Source organism: Hyalella azteca, unplaced genomic scaffold, assembly GCF_000764305.2.
Source record: "Hyalella azteca isolate HAZT.00-mixed unplaced genomic scaffold, Hazt_2.0.2 contig9045, whole genome shotgun sequence".
In the NCBI taxonomy this organism is placed as follows: domain Eukaryota; kingdom Metazoa; phylum Arthropoda; class Malacostraca; order Amphipoda; family Hyalellidae; genus Hyalella; species Hyalella azteca.
The window spans coordinates 156,907-174,954 of NW_025939125.1; the positions used below are offsets into that span (position 1 = coordinate 156,907).

The 18,048-nt window shown below is 39.5% G+C and overlaps 1 protein-coding gene across 4 annotated transcripts in view; it reads right to left on the reverse strand.

Annotated features, from left to right (window-relative positions):
• LOC108680285 (serine/threonine-protein kinase MARK2) overlaps window positions 1-18,048 on the reverse strand; it is an 83,570-nt gene that overhangs the window by 55,181 nt on the left and 10,341 nt on the right. Inside the window, exon 1 of one of the 4 annotated variants that reach the window (XM_018169083.2) lies at window positions 11,666-12,517. The exons of the other annotated variants lie outside the window; for them this stretch is intronic. Coding sequence (XP_018024572.1) covers window positions 11,666-11,776 — 111 coding nt within the window. The 5' untranslated portion in view covers window positions 11,777-12,517. Of the gene's footprint in view, window positions 1-11,665; window positions 12,518-18,048 lie in introns of those variants that run through there. 4 annotated transcript variants of the gene reach the window in all.

Here is an 18,048-nt window from a genome sequence, read left to right on the forward strand (position 1 = left end):
AGCTACAAGGAACCACGCCCAAGGCCCGCGTTGAAGGTAAATATATTGTGCAGCGAAAGCGGAGGCGTTTGGCGACATGCATATACTAACCGAGCGATGTCAATGCATCAAGTCCAAATACGCTAAGTGCGGAGGACAAGGTCAATGCCACAAGTAAATGTTAGGGTCCCGCATGTGGCCGCGCGTGGGAGACTGGCGACGGGCTATATAAGGAGATATATTATGCCTTATGCAGGCATAAAATTAGACAGGATGACTCAGGAGCTAGCAAAAATGCTTCAACATTTCGATAACGTTTCCTCATTTTTCTTAATGTACGTACCGTGAACTGCATTGTTTCATAGCCCAACACGTAACGATTGAAGCAAAGCAGTTATATTTTGAAAACAAGAGGAAACTTGCCAAGAAATTAAATCAAACGAAGGATAAATTAACTTATCAGCATGAATAAAATAACCGGCTTACTAATAGGGCACGTTCGATCGAGAGAAATATGTGCTCTCTTTGTCGTGTTGTCGTGATGGAAGGAAATTAAGTTTGTTTTCTACAGGTAATTTGCGGACACTTAAAATTAATCAACCGAGCTTGGTGACGAATATTCTTGATGCATCTTCACCGAATCTCGTTAAGTTCTAAGTGTCTAATTTTACAACTAACACTCGCTAAAAAAAGGGAAAGTTGATAACAGATTTCATGAACCGCGATCCTAACCCGACTTTTAGCGGGGAAACCGAGTCACAAAAACTCGGTTTTATCAGTGCAAATAAATTCCAGATTTATTTGCAGTAATGGTTGAGGAAATTTAATCCATCAACAAAAATAAATTACTCCGAGCTATCTGGAATCCATAACGACAGAAGAATTCACTTTCTCTGATATCATCTAAATCTAAAATTACACGTAGCAATACAAGTAGGAACCACGCAATTGTGATTAATGCAATAGATAAAATGAATAGATAAGAATACTGAAAAATGTTTCATGCGAATTAAAATATATGCTATAAGCATACAACATGATCTTTAAACGGAGTGAAAAGTACTACTGCTGAATAGAAATATTTATTTATTACGTCGTTAACTGTGAGGTACACTGGTACTTAATTTTTGATGCGAAATAAATAAGTACAACTAATGAATAATATCTACTCCAAAGTCAACTAAATGATAGAAGCATTTCAATTAACCCAATGGTCTGGGTGTTGAGTTTACAGCACAAAAGTTCGCTTTTATACGCATGAATAAATATAATAAAATCGCCACTGCTCTATAAATACATGGAAAATTCTTGCATCGCGTAAACAATTTAAAATAACGTTGAATTTACGTAAGTAGGCCATGGCAGAAGCAACTCTAACTTGTAATGGCAAGTTAGCACTCTAAGCTTGTTAAATATTCACTTACGTACATGTGGCGCAAGACGGTAGTGCGTACACTCAGATAAATAAGTGAGACTTTGTACACATAGCATAATGATAAATTTTGTGCCATTGAACGGGTCATTCTGATCCAGATTGGTCCGGCGAATGTGCGTATCAGTGTTACAGGTCCCGGTGTCGCGTCTAGCACTTCCTAGGCCACGGCCACGGCACAAGCAGAAGGCGTGCTTCACTATTTGAATAATATGTCCCATTCATTTTTCTGAGTGACAGTAGGAGTTAAGTAAAAGGGTTATCTTTAATACGCCCACGCAGCGCTCTGTGCCAAGACTTAGATTTTTAATGCGTTCATGTTTAAAGAACATCCTTCAAATTCACGTAATATTTCAAACAGGTAATGCTGGTATCCTTGAATTTAACTAGTGTTTATGTTTATAATATCAGGAGTCTCCAACTTTACGAAAAAATGATAGAGCATATAGTAAGGATTGTCAAGGTTTACACAGCTGACGCAGAACCTAATCATTTCAATTTTTATTACAATTAAATGTCGAAGTAGCGATGCACTTATACAGATCGTGTGGGTCATCCTGACACAGTTTGGCCTGGCAGCAGGACGTATCGGTGCCACGTCCGCTCTCTGCACGTGCCGGAGGTAAGAAACTGTATCACTGTTTTGAGAATATGACACAGTTATTCTTCTGAGTGAACGGCAGGAAAGTTGATGCATGGAAACGTCGCTCTCACCTGGTAAGCTGTGTGTGCGTGTAGACGTATTGATCTGCTGCACTCGTAAAAATACAGGGGTCATCCTAACCAAATGGTGATACGAAGCCATGACACGCTCCTTTGCCGGGCTAAACTGAATCGAACCACACGACGAAGAAAATGCATCGCTATTTGGACAATATTACACTCGTTTTTCTGACTGTTGGAATGAGTGTTCCACGATGAATAATAACATTGAAGGAAGTCAACAAATTTAAGACGTGAGAGCCGCTATAGGTAATTGAGGAGAATTAAGGAGGTTATATATAAGATAAAAAAATAGATTGGAGAGCGAAGGGGGAAGAGGAATTGAGTTAAGGAAGGTCACACATGCATCCTACACAGCCCTGCAGTGCAGGTCACACATGCATCCTACACAGCCCTGCAGTGCAGGTCACACATGCATCCTACACAGCCCTGCAGTGCAGGTCACACACACACGCATCCTACACAGCCCTGCAGTGCAGGTCAACACACATGCATCCTACACAGCCCTGCAGTGACAAAAAAGCAGGCTAAAAGAAGGCAGTTGGCAAAAAGTGAAGCAGGCTAAGACTAAGAAGTGTCAACCTCCACAATATGCAATCACTATAATACTTTTGAAACATTTAGTGCTGCGAATTTAATGTAATGCGCAATTCTATTCGTGTCTTCACTTGAAAGTTAAGATGCTTTCTATCGTAACTTCTTGAGCACACAATTTAGATCTGAAAAGCTGTAATTATTGTGCAACGACACTGAACTTGCAGCAAGCGTTAAATCTATTATTATTATCTGCAATATTAAAGTGGATTTCGTTCAAAATTCCATCAGATATCCGCAATAGGAAGTATTCAGGAGTACACATCACCTCTTAATGATCCTTCAAGTCGGATCGTTGTATGATCTTCAAGTCGTATTACTCAGGTTACATTATATTATTTAGTTTATTGAAGCAAAAGCCTGAGCTGAAGCTATAGCCGCTGCGAGATCATACAATTATGATGAAGAGATGACCCGCGGCGCCTCTGGGACAACTGCGGCATTCAGGGTATATGTGACTCTGAAAACGGGACGATGGAAGAGAGCGAGAGAGATGGCCGGAAGAGAGTGAACGAGCGAAAAAGCATGTGGAAGACCGAAAGAGCAAGGGAGTGAACGAAAGAGAGCATGTGTAAGACCGAAATAGAGCATGTTAGTGACCGAAAAAGAGCAAGGGAGTGAACGAAAGAGAACAAATAAGTGACTGAAAGAAAGCGAAAGAGACCGGAAAAGAGCAGGGTAAATAGCAACAAGGAGCGAGAGCCTGGAAGAACAAACTACTGGGATTAATAGCAACAAAGCTAGTGAGATATATATATACCGAGGTATAATCAAAAAATGCAAAAGAATTGCATTAATAGAATAAAGAAACGATCAAAAAGAAGAGAGCGACAGAAAAAACGAAACAGATGAACAGATGAGAGATTAACAGAAAAAAAACTAGTGGGAACGAGTAAGAGAGCATGACTATAAGGGCGAGACGTAAATAAATGTACCTTTTGAATAGAAAAATTACAAATAGTTTCACATATCATAAAAACCTTGTAATATAGGGTAGATTGTACCAAGCGTTAAATGTACCACGATTAAAAAAATATAAATAGTAGCATATTTAATAAAAACCTCGTGATAGAGATTGTACAAAGCATACGGTGAAACGTGTCAGACATGAAGCAGCAAGTGTGTCGAACAGCAGCAGCAGCAGCAGCAGCAGCAGTAAGTGTGTCAAGCATCAGCAGCAAGTGTGTCAAATAGCAGCAGCAAGTGTGTCAAGCATCAGCAGCAAGTGTGTCAAATAGCAGCAGCAAGTGTGTCGAGCATTGATCTTGCTCGTCCAATGAACGAGATCGAACAGGTCTATCTCTCTATCTCTGCATCGCCGTGCCTCCGTGTTATCCGCTTTATATAAAACTCGCTCTCTACCAGATACAAAAGATAAGACAAAATGATCTATCATGAAATTATAAGGAACTAACTCCATAGCGATGTTAGCGGGTAAAGTGATCCCATTTGATTGTTGTTCTCCGTTTGACCGAGCAACAACTCTATTTCGAATCGCTACCAGGAAAAATACAATCAAGATTATAAAGATTCTGAAGGAATTTAATCTGCACCATAAGTAAATGGTAAATGCATATTAAATATAGGGAAACTAATCAACAACAAGAGCCGACGGTTTATGTGTACTAAAATAATAAGTAAATGCCTCGTGCAATTAGGGCCGCTATCATCCCAATGTATATCCCATCTATAACAATCCAACTGAAGCCCATTCATCAAACCAATCGATTGGCGCTGTCTTGTAATCTTCTTGATGGTGAACTGAATAATGAAATGCATGATACAATAATCATAATGGTGCTCTCCTGCACTCAGAGTAATGACTGAGGCTTTGTCTAAACACCAATGCATTTTTGCCTGTCCACGTCATCTTAGCCCAGTTTGGCCCGTCTAAGGGGACCGGCTACCCTCCGGAAAAACTTCTACAGTTATTATCCGATCATCATGAAGCTTCACATACATACGTAAACTGTAAAAATAAGAACATTTTGCTGTTATGAATTTTTCGAAAAATTGATAGAAAACGTGAAATTCATAGAAAACGGCTAAAAAGGGGTACTTTAGAAAATCTATCTCCTCCTACAAATATCATCCTACAACATCGAGACACGTATCATTCGGTTCGTAAGGACCATACCTAAAAATTTGATGATCACTTTTCTCATTTTCCCCTTAGCTTTTTTTTTATGCGCGTTTTATCCCATTTTTCTCATTTTCCCCCCCTCCCCCCATTAAAGAACTCTCCCACCCGCTTCCCTTTAAAGAGACGTCATGAACGTAAATATTGGCGTACAGCGATGGCAGTGGTACCATTGGAAAGAGCAGAATTCCAGCCAGCTTTCAGATGAGCACATAAACCGAAAAACGCCACAATTGAAAATTTTAGGGTAGCCGGTCCTAAAGGGCGTATCAGTGCTACGTTAGCTCTCTACTTGTAAGAAAGTGCGTCTCTATTTGGACAATATGACACATTTATTTTATAAGCGTGAGCATGACGAGCCAGAAATGGATAAAGCTCAAACACCATGCAGGGTGGAATTCATGAGTGATAATGTGTGAACATGTAAACATGCATTTCTTTAAAAAAAACTGAAAATAGAATTTCCTTGCACAAACCTTTATTTATTTATTTTTTTTAACTGAGCAAGTTACCACACCGAATTGATCTTGCATACACGAACTATTTCTACGGAGCAACATACGGAACACCTCGCGTGAAGTAGAACAGAAAAACGAAGGTGTACGTTGGAGCGCACTACGATCGAATTATTTTAGAAATTTTGAAAGTTTGTACGGAGAAAGTGCTTGAACTGGATACTTCACGCCATCATCTCAACCATGTCATTTACAGACCACGGAGAAAATGCATAGTTATTATAAACTTTTAATATTAATGTTAATTTCTTGGCAAACCGCGAGATCAACAGCAGCAGGAATCATCACCTGCATTAGTAGGAATCATCAGCTGCATTAGTAGGAATCATCAGCTGCATTAGTAGGAATCATCAGCTGCATTAGTAGGAATCATCAGCTGCATTAGTAGGAATCATCAGCTGCATTAGTAGGAATCATCAGCTGCATTAGTAGGAATCATCACTGCATCATCAGCTGCAGCAGCAGTAATCATCAGCTGCAGCAGCAGTAATCATCAGCTGCAGCAGCAGTAATCATTAGCTGCAGCAGCAGTAATCATCAGCTGCAGCAGCAGTAATCATCAGCTGCAGCAGTAGGAACCGTCAGCTGCAGCAGCAATAATCATCAGCTGCAGCAGCTGTAATCATCAGCTGCAGCAGCAGTAATCATCAGCTGCAGCAGCAGTAATCATCAGCTGCAGCAGCAGTAATCATCAGCTGCAGCAGCAGTAATCATCAGCTGCAGCAGCAGGAATCATCAGCTGCAGCAGCAGGAATCATCAGCTGCAGCAGCAGTGACGTCAATAGCACAGCACAGTAGGGGCGCAGGCTGGAGCAGCTGTAGCTTCAGCTTTAAGACTCTTTGGTTCCTAGCCATCGACCCCCAAAAACCTAAGCGATTTCACCCAAAAATATGAAGAATGTGAACCAGAAGTAAATGTGTACTTAATTAATAAATAAATACACTTACAATTAGAATACGCAATCAATACGACATAGATTTCAAATAGCAATAGTTGCAGTGCGCCTACACATGTAAGCGATCGACAGGAGTTGTTTTGTAGATGAACCAAATAATAAAGTACCTAACCGATTTTCCTCACTCGCACGATGGCCAACAATTGGCTGCATGGAATCTTTCATATAATTTATTATATCTTTTAGCTGTGGCATTACTAGAGTAAAAGAAAAGGCAGAGAGCAGAGCAATTCAGCCTGCAGGCTGGGGGCGTGAGTCTGGAGCGAGCAGTTTGGTCATACTTAGGTCTAAAGCTGATGTCGAGCTGTGCAACCTCATCCTGCATGCCTACAACCAACTGAATGCTTTGAGCGTTGCCTTTTTTTGCAACCAAATTGAATTTTTAATTCAAATTTTTCAGAACATGTTACGTTATTAAACAAATTTGTTGATTTAATTGATGTAATTTACATCCATCAATTCAATGATTCAACAGATGCTGTGCAATTATCTTGAAATATCGTGCATTCGAAAATATTTTATTACAAATTCAGGTAGAAATTTAATAAAAGCCAGCATATAAATCTATGAGCTTGCTTCCCATTCTTTTAAGGCGACAGACTTCATTTTAGTTTGCGACTAAGTTTTCTGCAAGTTATACTAATTGTTATACCATATAAAGAAACTCAGAGAAGAGCTTCGACTTTAGTAACAAAAAAACTTTAATAAACAAAATCCAACATTAGGGATTTTCATAGATGTGAATGAAAGTGCATATAACAATTAAAGATTAGGATACAACATTTAGAGCAAGGATTTAGGCAATCGTCAATAAATCATATCACTAATTCCTTGCTTTGTCTCGCACAAAAAGAAAATAATTTACATAACTAATGTAATGCACATAAGCCGTGCCATTTTAACACCAAAGATGGAACCTTATCAGACTAAAGTTATAAAGATCAACTGTTACTTAAAGATTAGAAGCTAATCCAGGCAAATGACGTTTGAACCACGTCGATTACTAGTATATTTCGCGTTTAAAATACACGTAATCAATTTTATTTCACCGTTATGTGCTTGGTTGCAAAGCGTTTCGATTCATCTTTGCAACCTTCAAAGTTTCTTCACTTACTTACGGTACTGAAATTTACACGCTATCAACATCGCTGAATAGATAAATTGAAACAGACTAGCACATAGAAATACGTAAAATAAAGAAGATAGAACAGATGAGACAGAATTAGAACAAATATCTTGTTAAAATTAAAGGTAAATCAAAGAATGGTAATGATATAATTCTGAAAAAGAATGAGAACGAACTTGGGAAGGGAAATAGAGTGAACAGAATAAAAATCGAGACGGGGAAGAAACAGAAGAAAAATAGAGACGGGGACGACACAAAAGACCTTAAAAGACCTAGAAAATAAGTTTATTACGCAATCATTTCGTTGGAAAAATAAATTAAATTCGTTTCAAAGTCAGATGCCTGAGGGGGAGAGAGTGCACTGTTCAAAAAAACTTTCGGACCGAAGATTCAGTGGCCGGTCATCCCGTGAAATTCAACGAAGATGGTTTTCACATGTTCAATTTCTTTTTCACCTTCCAAAAAACGACGACGTGGCTTTATTTCACTCATAAATTCACTTTTCTTCGCCTTCCAAAAAAACGACGATGTCACGTATATTCACTTTTATTTCACGTTTCAGCCAGCCACTAAAACGCTGGTAAAAGTTTTTTTCTTTTTCAAACGGAGTGCTGTACTTGTACGAGAGGATAGTTAGGAGGATGGTGGATTTTTCAAACGAAGTGCCATACTTGTAGAGGGTAGTTAGGAGGATGGGGATTTTTCAAACGAAGTGCCATACTTGTAGAGGATAGTTAGAGGGATGGGGGATTCCACACGTCCCCCTGGGGGTCAATGAGACCGGATACGGGTGATAGTTGTCAGCTAGGATTAGAGCGCCAGCATCCGTTGACACTATACAGGCTGACACTGCCATTGTAGCTACTGTGGTCCCCGGTATTGTGAATGTGTAGCAACATGTATGTACAAAACATACAACTGTACGAATGTAAAAGCATTAAAGTGTAAACCTCCTGTGTTGCTGCCGGATATTCTGCATCGTGTTTTGTGACTAATAAACAAAGATTGTAAATTTAAAATGAATGCTACATTGCAGCAAGAAGTGGTAAGGTACTGGTAAAGCAACAGACTGTGCAATTATCTTGAAATCTTACGCATTCGAAAATATTTTATTACAAATTCAGGTAGAAATTTGATGAAAGCCAGCATAAATATGCGGAGTTGTGAGTGAACACTGTATATTGGGGAACTACAAAATATAGGTTTAAGGTTTACTTTATCTTATATTTACTTTATCTTTACTTTATAGGTTTACTTTATCAAAATCTATATACAGAAACTAGCAGCAGAAGAACCCAAATGTTCGAACACTGCAGTAGGCGCAACATGAATGCAAAAAAAAACTGAAAAAGCCACTGCCGTAACACGCCTCTACAACGCGACTCTGTGGCAGATGTAACCATCATGTGCAACAATACACAGCAGCTGTAGCAACGCGAGCGTTCAGCAGCTGTAATGTTTATAAATCTAATGTTTCACAGCCGCTGTAAGCAACACGAGCGTTTATCAGCTGTATAAATCAAATCGCTGAAAATAATTGAGAAACTTGGTCCAAATAGTGATGCACTTTTTGCCAATGTGTTAGCCATCCTTACCCAGTTTTGCCATACGAGAGGACGGTATCAGAGCTACATGCAAAAAATGTGTCATCACTATTCGGACAATATGACCCATTAACTCTCCATAGTGAAGCGTTACACTCAGAGTTTGTCTACCACACACAAGGCCATACTAGCGTTGGCGGTATAGCGTAGAGCGCGGGCCAAGAATACCACAGCTGCTGTCGAGCTCTGCCTGCATAGCAAAAAAACCCCCCACAAGTGTCATGCCTTGAACAACCTAAACAGTATTTACGAAAAAAAAAACAAGAACTGTCATGCGTTTAAAGCCCTGCAGTGGTTCTCCTCAAAACAGATGTCAACGAAACAGATTGCGAAAATATTCAGTCCGTGGATTAGTCATTGTTGAAGCCACAGATAATTAAAAGAATCGCGATCAAAGCCAAACGACATACCGTCATAATGCTAACATTTACAGGATGCCGTTTGAAGAGCACAAAAAGTCTAGAGTAGCAGAATTATATAAGATGCCTTTCAATTTTTATGTAGACAAGCATTGCTTCAAAATTCCGATTGATGATTCACTACAATCTGATCCAATCCATAAAAGTCTAAGTTTCTTCATTTCAAGTTACAAGAAGTTATCATGAACATTTCAGGGAAACATAATGATGTTCAAATAGGAAATCACTGCAACAAATAAGTTGCACATATATGTGACCATCAGACCAGACAATCAAGATAAGCTCCCATGAGACGTTCATTTCAATTAATAAACGCGTTTTATATTTAGATTGATAATAAATTTACGCTTCAAGGTTCAAGCCAACGCACTCTTCATTACTAAAGCTGCAATGTTGCCAAGCTCGTTCAATTAAGAAATTTAATTTACTATCCGCGTTGCAACGCACACTCTTGAATTCAACAGGAACAGAAGGCCACGATTTTGCTAGAGGAGCCTCTAAACATTCAAGCTCTTCGGGTCAATCGATTGACGAGAGCTTCGATCAACCTTATTCAGGCCTTGAATTTTTTTATTAAAACGTCCCTCTCACCAGAAATGGTATCAATGCATCCTTGTTTGTTCGCTATTGCTTTTTTTCGTGAGTTGCAGTGCGGATTTTGGTACATGATGAACAATGGTTTCGGATACAGATTTGGCCCTCATCCTCAAATTATGAACATATCTGGATCAATCAAAGTTTCTATCAATTACCATCAAGTCTCGCTTCACGAGTCAAACGGGTTCCCATACACGGTCAATCGAGTTCGAGTCATGCAATTGCCTCAAGCTTTTGATCAAGCAGCTTGATCGTTAAGTTTAGGGGTTCCTATAGAGAGCGACATTGTAGCAAAAGTTGATATATAACAGATGCCGAGTTATAGCATCTCTGCACTCAGAGAAATGAATGGGTCATATTGTCCAAATAGTGACTGACTTCCTCGTAGCACCGATACGCTTTTCCGGATCAAACTGGGCCAGGATGACCTAAACACGGGCAAAAAGTGCGTCATTATTTGGACAGCAACAGAGACGTTTAAATAGCGCAGCGCTGGTCGGTTAAAACTAAATTAAAACTAGGAAATAATTTCATTATCCGGAAAAATATCACTGCAGTTTCAAGACTCAGATCTGACATCAGAGTTTCGATATGTTGTCCATAACGCGGCCTTTTGGACATGATCTCACTGATATCTCTGAGTGTTCAGACGAGAATGCAGCGACGAGCGCAACGTCCCGCCCTTACGACACGCGATCGCTTCCGGTGAACGTGCCTATACTTTCTTATCTTCTGCCTACTTGCATTCCTACCACCTGCCTACTGCATTCCTACCTCCTGCCTACTTACATTCCTACCTCCTGCCTACTTACATTCCTACCTCCTGCCTACTGGCATTCCTACCTCCTGCCTACTGGCATTCCTACCTCCTGCCTACGTACATACCTACCTCCTGCCTACTTACATTTCTACCTCCTGCCTACATATACATTCCTACCTCCTGTCAACGTTCCTACTCACCTGCTGCTCTGACTTGGAAACAAGCACTTGCTCACACGCACTAAGACATGCAAATAGTTTGCTAGGTTGAAACTAGTAAATTAAGCGAGGCCATCGCAGATATACAATGTGCGAAAAGTTATCAAACAAGAAATGATCTAAAATAAGATGATTGTTACGTTAATTACACGACACGTTCAGTAAAACCATATGGATATTTATTACTTTATATAAATTGATGCGACGTAATTTTGCACAGCGTGGCCGGTTAATAAAATAAAACACTTGAAACTTGAAATTCAGGCGAGTAGTAACTTAAATTTTCCTTGCACCTCAATTTAGTGTAACCTGTCACTGGGAATTGTAGGTAGTATATACCGTACCTACACACCTTTGAGCTGGGCTGGAAGCAATGGATCATTCGAACTTCGCTAGTATAATAATACCTTAAATTGGAGCTCGGCTGGAAATAATAAATCATTCGAACTTCGCTAGTAAAGCAACTACTACCTGCCTTGGAGCTCGGCTGGAAATAATAGATCATTCGAACTTAGCTAGTATAGCAACTACTACCTACCTACCTTGGAGCTGGGCTAGAAGTAATAGATCACTCGACCTTCGCTAGTATAGCAACTACCCACCTTGGAGCTGGGTTGTGTGTACCAAGTCCTCTGATATTTGCTGTGGTGTCTACTGCCTGTAGAAGGCGCTGTAGTCGACGATGAGGTTGAAGGTGGCGCAGCTGATGGCATTTTTGCTCAGTTCTTGTGGAGCTTCAAACGATATCAACGCGCTTCATGCGTGATACAACGATTCAACACTCGCCTACACCAGAACTTCTCTATCAACAGTTGTAAACACAACACACAGCCACAACTAAGAATGTTTCAACAAATCAAACTGACGTCGTAATGCTAGTTCTGTATAGTGAGCGGTATCACACTTCATCTTTCAATGCGTTTCACAAACTGGAAAGAAATAAGATTTAAATTCTGGTAAAAATGACAGCGTTAAAAAGTAAATCTGTCTCAATTTTCATTCTTTGTTCTGATTCTAAATTCCTCTCGTTTCAGTGCGGCGAAACTGACACCGATTATTTATATTTTGGGGCAACGTTTCTACCTACAAAAATCATTTACACAACATACGCAGCTGATATATTTGCATGGACACTAATACAGAAAATGGTACCAAGATGACGCACTGTTACCGCGCATATATTATAGATAAGTGCACAGCAATCTTATCTCACATATCAGTAATCTTCAGACTGCGAGGTGGATCAAGAAATGAATGAAAGTCACTCACAACTCGTTACGTTGTTTCCACAATAGAATACGTTAGTGCAATTGTACTAAAAGATTTTTCACCGCGCAGTATACTTGTATCTGTTAACACTGCACAGGTAATAAAGTGCACAACCTTGAACCGTTCTACCAATGAAAAGAAGTGTAAGCACACATTATGAAACCTGATGGAATTACACACATCCCTGAAAATGGAATAAATTATAAATTTGTCAATAGTTCTCTTATATTATTCAGCAGGAACGTTCACTTCTAATAACACTAAACACTCACAAAAATAAGTAAGACTTCGTCCAAATAGTGATGCACTTTGTTGTCCTTGTGCGTTATTATGTCCCAGTTTGGCCCGGTACAAGAGGGTATCAGTGCTAAGGGGTGAAAGTGTGTCACTATCTGAACAATATGACCCAACCATTCTTCTGAGTGTTTAGTATGTCTTACAAGAGCACTCGGGGAAATGAGTGAGGTTTGTCCTAATAGCGTTGCACTTTTTGCCATTGTGTGGGCCATTTTGACCCATTTTGGCCTGGCAAAACAGCGTTTCAATGCTGCGTTTTAAAAGCGTGTCACTAATTGGACAAAATGACCCATTAATTGATCCGAGATGAAAAAAAGAAACAGGTACACTGCACAACAGAGAAGAATCGAGTTGTCCACATTTAAAGATTTTGCGTCTTGTTAGGGTAATTTTAATATTAAATGTTAATACCTCAGTTATTTGATCAACTTGGAGAATTACCAAGCTTAACCTTGCACATCGTGATTCAAATATGTTTAACGAGCACATCGACGTTTAACGAACGTTAAACAAAAAATGTTCAACGAACCCGTTGACGAAAAGTGAAATTCTTCACCACATTCAAGTCATATTCAACTCCCAGCAAACAAGAAACCTAAAATACATATTACTGATCATTAGTCAATAGCGCTCGTCCCCCACACCAAGGCCTATCACAATTTTCGGTAAAAATTCATGAAAAAAACACACCATGAAACAAAATTTTGATATCTTCGCATTACCCAAGCATTAAGCACAACATTAAAGACAAAATTCATTATTTTTCGACTCGTGTATTCTGACGTAAACACGAACTAGGAAAAGGTTCATCACATCCCAAGCACAGCTGTAGGATGAACAATCTGCAGGTGGAGTCGCACTAGTTGGCATGAATAGGTGAGTCATGCGGGTGCAGCAAGGATTGAGGAAGAGCTCTAAAACTATCCTGAATTGTGTAGTTGGTAAAAGAAATTAATTTTTTATCAACTGAGTTACTTCAGTGGCAATCAACTTCTGTCGAAATCAAAAATAGCTCGATGATGCGGGGAAAATTGAGGGTAAATTCAATATCGAAACCATATTTGTGGACACAAAATAAGATAAATTCGAATTTGCGAAAAGAGCGAAAAGAGGAAGTGATGCAATCAACCCGATCAAGAAACGGTCACAGTAAAAAAAAACACCAAGCGAAATTAAACCTGAACGCAAACCACGGAAGTAGATTGGGAACTCGACAAAAAAATGTACCTACCATGAATAGATATAAAAAATATAAAAATAGAAGTCCAGGGATAGTGAACTGAGTCAAATATTTCGAAAGCTTGACAGTGAGCATTGGCTGGTAGGATGCGCAAGCAGCGAGTGATAATAATATAATCAATAAATCACTGTGAACATTCATGTTTCAGGCCAAGAAGACTGCAGAAAAGCGTCAAAACCTAACCCTTCTTGAACGATTTAGGCTTGAATTGCTAAATTGCACGTCATTCATTACAATAAGTATTCATGCTATGTCTAGAGATACCGACTCGTTGATTTAAGTCAAATGAATATCAGGCAGGGATATTCAGCTGGGAAGAGAAGTTAGAAGCAAAAGCTTCTGCCAGTAACAGAAACGGCGATGACAAAAATTACCTCTCACCCGTACACATATGAAAAAAATTAGAACAGCCTATAAAATAAGGCGAGAACTTCAGACGGGTTTCATAGAAATAACAGAACAAACGAAGACAATTATTACAACTATAGACCCAGCCTAGACACAGACAATACAGAGTACGATGATAATTGCACCGGTACCGACGTGAAAGTCTTGCGATCAGAAGGAGAGCTAAGTAAGTGGTGGCTCTTCTCAGCAGCACTCAAGGATGGATTCTCTAAAATAATCTCTTCGTGGCAGAACACATTTTACTCATCCTTTAAACTTTACACTTAACCCATAAACTGCTCATGTAAAACAAACACATTCACGATCTACGGAGAGTTAGTAAATGATAGAGAATTCGGCGTAACACTCAGAGAAATGAGTGAGACTGTCCAAATACCAATGCACTTCTTGTCATTGTGTGGCTTATCCTGACCACAAAAGGGAGTATCAGAGCCTTGTTCGTTCTCTGTTCATGCAATGGATAAAATGTGGGTACAGCGAGACTCTTCATTGACAATATTTGTACTGTGTGACCCGTTCATTTTTCGGGTGGTGTCATCAAATAACGGCATCGTTATATTGACGATCAACAATAACAACAACACCAACAAGTAACAACACTAACAAAAAACAACAACACTAACAACAAAAACAACAACACCAGCAAAACCAACAGCAAGAAAATAACCCGAGGCGCGGTAACCACAGGAAAGCGACCGTTATGAGGATGCGCACGAGTGCATACGATGCGTTGTCTGGTGGCACGACGCACACTCTTCCTACGTACATACGCGCAGCCCACGTGCGTGTGACTTCTGTGTACACAACACACGCGACGTGTACATGGTTACGCTTATTAGTAGTTTAACATTAACAAAGTCAAACCACACACCAAATAAAACATTCACACAGTCACACCACACACCAAATAAAACATTCAAACAGTCACACTACACAACAAATAAAACATTAACACAGTCACACCGCACACACCAAATAAAACATTCTCACAGTCACACCACACACACCAAATAAAACATTCACACGGTCACACCACACACCAAATAAAACATTCAAACAGTCACACTACACAACAAATAAAACATTAACACAGTCACACCGCACACACCAAATAAAACATTCTCACAGTCACACCACACACACCAAATAAAACATTCACACAGTCACACCACACACACCAAATAAAACATTCACACGATCACACCACACATAACAAATAAAACATTCACACAGTCACACCACACACCAAATAAAACATTCACACAGTCACACCGCACACACCAAATAAAACATTCACAGTCACACCGCACACCAAATAAAACATTCACACGGTCACACCACACATAACAAATAAAACATTCACACAGTCACACCACACACCAAATAACATTCACTTCACATTTACGTACAAGGTACACATGGAACGATGTCTTACACAAGGGACACAAATTATGTGTTTAAACATGAATTAAACTTTCACACGTCAAGTGGATATGTTTAAGCTTGAATATAATCACGTCCATAACAGCGTTGAGAAAACTCTTCATGTCTGATGTGCTGCGGTCATTTCTCGGGCGTTTCAATAGAAACATTTGAGCCGCGAAATATCTATCGGTTCAACATCTTGCAAGGTTGATGCAAGAATCGTATTTCATTGTGTTTGGAATTTGGATTGAAAGTAGGAAAGTATCACAAGGCGACGTAACGGCTCAAGACATCACATGCATAGTACCTATAGTTAAAAAACATGGAAGTTCCACTCTAAGACAAAATATGATATAGGGTAAATGTGCGACCGAGCCGATATATTTATTTTTCCATTTGGCAAAACGTAAGAATGAAACGGGAGATATCTAAGGCCATCGATATTTAAGGCTGCATCTTTTCATATAGAAGCTATCCGTGCATATCTTATTGTAAAATATCTGGTAATGGCTTCACGCTGTTTGATACATAAAGTATGCATCAAAGTATAGCTTCGGGTAGATTATTTATGAAAATAAAATGCACCTTTCGATAACGAAACATATACGGAGGTAATACGATCCTTCGGTGTTGCACATATTTAAAAAACTGCTAACTATTTCCTAAAATTGACTAAAGATATCGAGGTTAAAAAAAAGAAAGATCATAAGCGACGACCAAGTTTGCACAATAAAGTATACGGACCAGGACCTTTAAATCATGATTATTTGAACTCTTGTGCGTGGTCACGGACAGTCTGCAACTACAACGAACCTGCCGTGCACTGAATATCTTCCAAGGCTGCCACCGAATAATTCATATTGCTAACACGATTAAAGTATTGTATAATTATACACTAATCCACACAATAGGTACTTAATATTTGTACGAATCGGTCGCGCAATTTAACGTGCAATTTAATTTTTCAACTTTTTTCAACTTTAACAACTTTTCAGGTTTAACGAGACTAGCAGTTAAAGAGGTTGAAAAGAAAGTGTGAATCGTCACTCAATTTTTCCGAGGATACACTTACGAAGTAAATATAATCAGATTGAACAAGTGAACAATTCTACTTGAAGCAAACATGAATGATTGAATGATTATTGTCTGCACTCCCATTTAATTTTATTACATATATATTTAAATGACAAATACAATACAATACAATTAAATAGCGCCCTTATTCCCTATAAGGGCGCTAGCTCAGCACAACTAAGCTTCTTGCGATAAAGAAGTTTTCAGTTTTTTCAAATCCCAATGCTATTCTTACCAGCCATGTAGCCTAAAAACCTGAGCACTATAAATTAACTGTAACTAAACTGCATGCAGTACAAGAGCAAATAGCTCAAACCCCAGCGGGGGGTGAGAGTTTGCAAGCAGACAATTAGCAGAGGCGGCAGAGAGTGAACAGACTACACGCTGCACTCAGGCAACTGAATGGGTCATATTGTCCATACATATATTGGCCCACTTTCTCCAGCATGGAACGGTCGTAGCACTGATACGCCTTTGTTGTCAGGCCAAACCGGGTCAGGGTGACTCACATAGAGGGAAAAAAGTGCATCGCTTTTTGGACAGAGTATCACACATTTCTCCGAGTGTTTAGGGTGGACACACACGTACACCAACACGCTGAAGGGTCATCGACACGCACACGCACACGTTCACAGCGCGCATGACTCATACCAGAAAGGAATCGGGGACGCTATCTGCCTCCACCAACCCCCTTCCCCACTAGTCCCCTCCCTCTTCGTGGCCCCCCGTGACTCACCCCCATCCCGTCGCCCCCCTTGACTCTCCCGAGGAGATGGGGGGAGGTCCCCCCCCCCAACATAGTCTCCCAGTAGAAGCACGGCACATAAAATCCACAACTGCCAATTATCCATTATGCCAATTTGCACCCCGAATGTATTATTGAACCATTATATTGGATTAGCATTAGTAGGTACAAATGTAAATTTTCATGGCACATCATAGAAATGTACGGTAAATGAAGTGTGAATGCAGCACACTAATCAATTAAAGAGCACAACAATCGCGCGCTTAATTTCTGTAAAATTCATGGCGCATTGATTAATCCTGTTATTAGGCGAAATGTATAAAAGGATATAAGTATAGGACTGCAAAGTCATAAAGCCACAATTTCTTTTCACTTTGTAATATGAATTTTCTTCCACACATATAATAGCCGATCGCAAGCGCATGCTGACCGGAAAAGACTGCAAAGATTTGATATCAATGCATTAAATGCATACAAGTGCTGCAACTAAGCATTATTAAGTGGAGGGAATAAAGTTTTCGACTGTA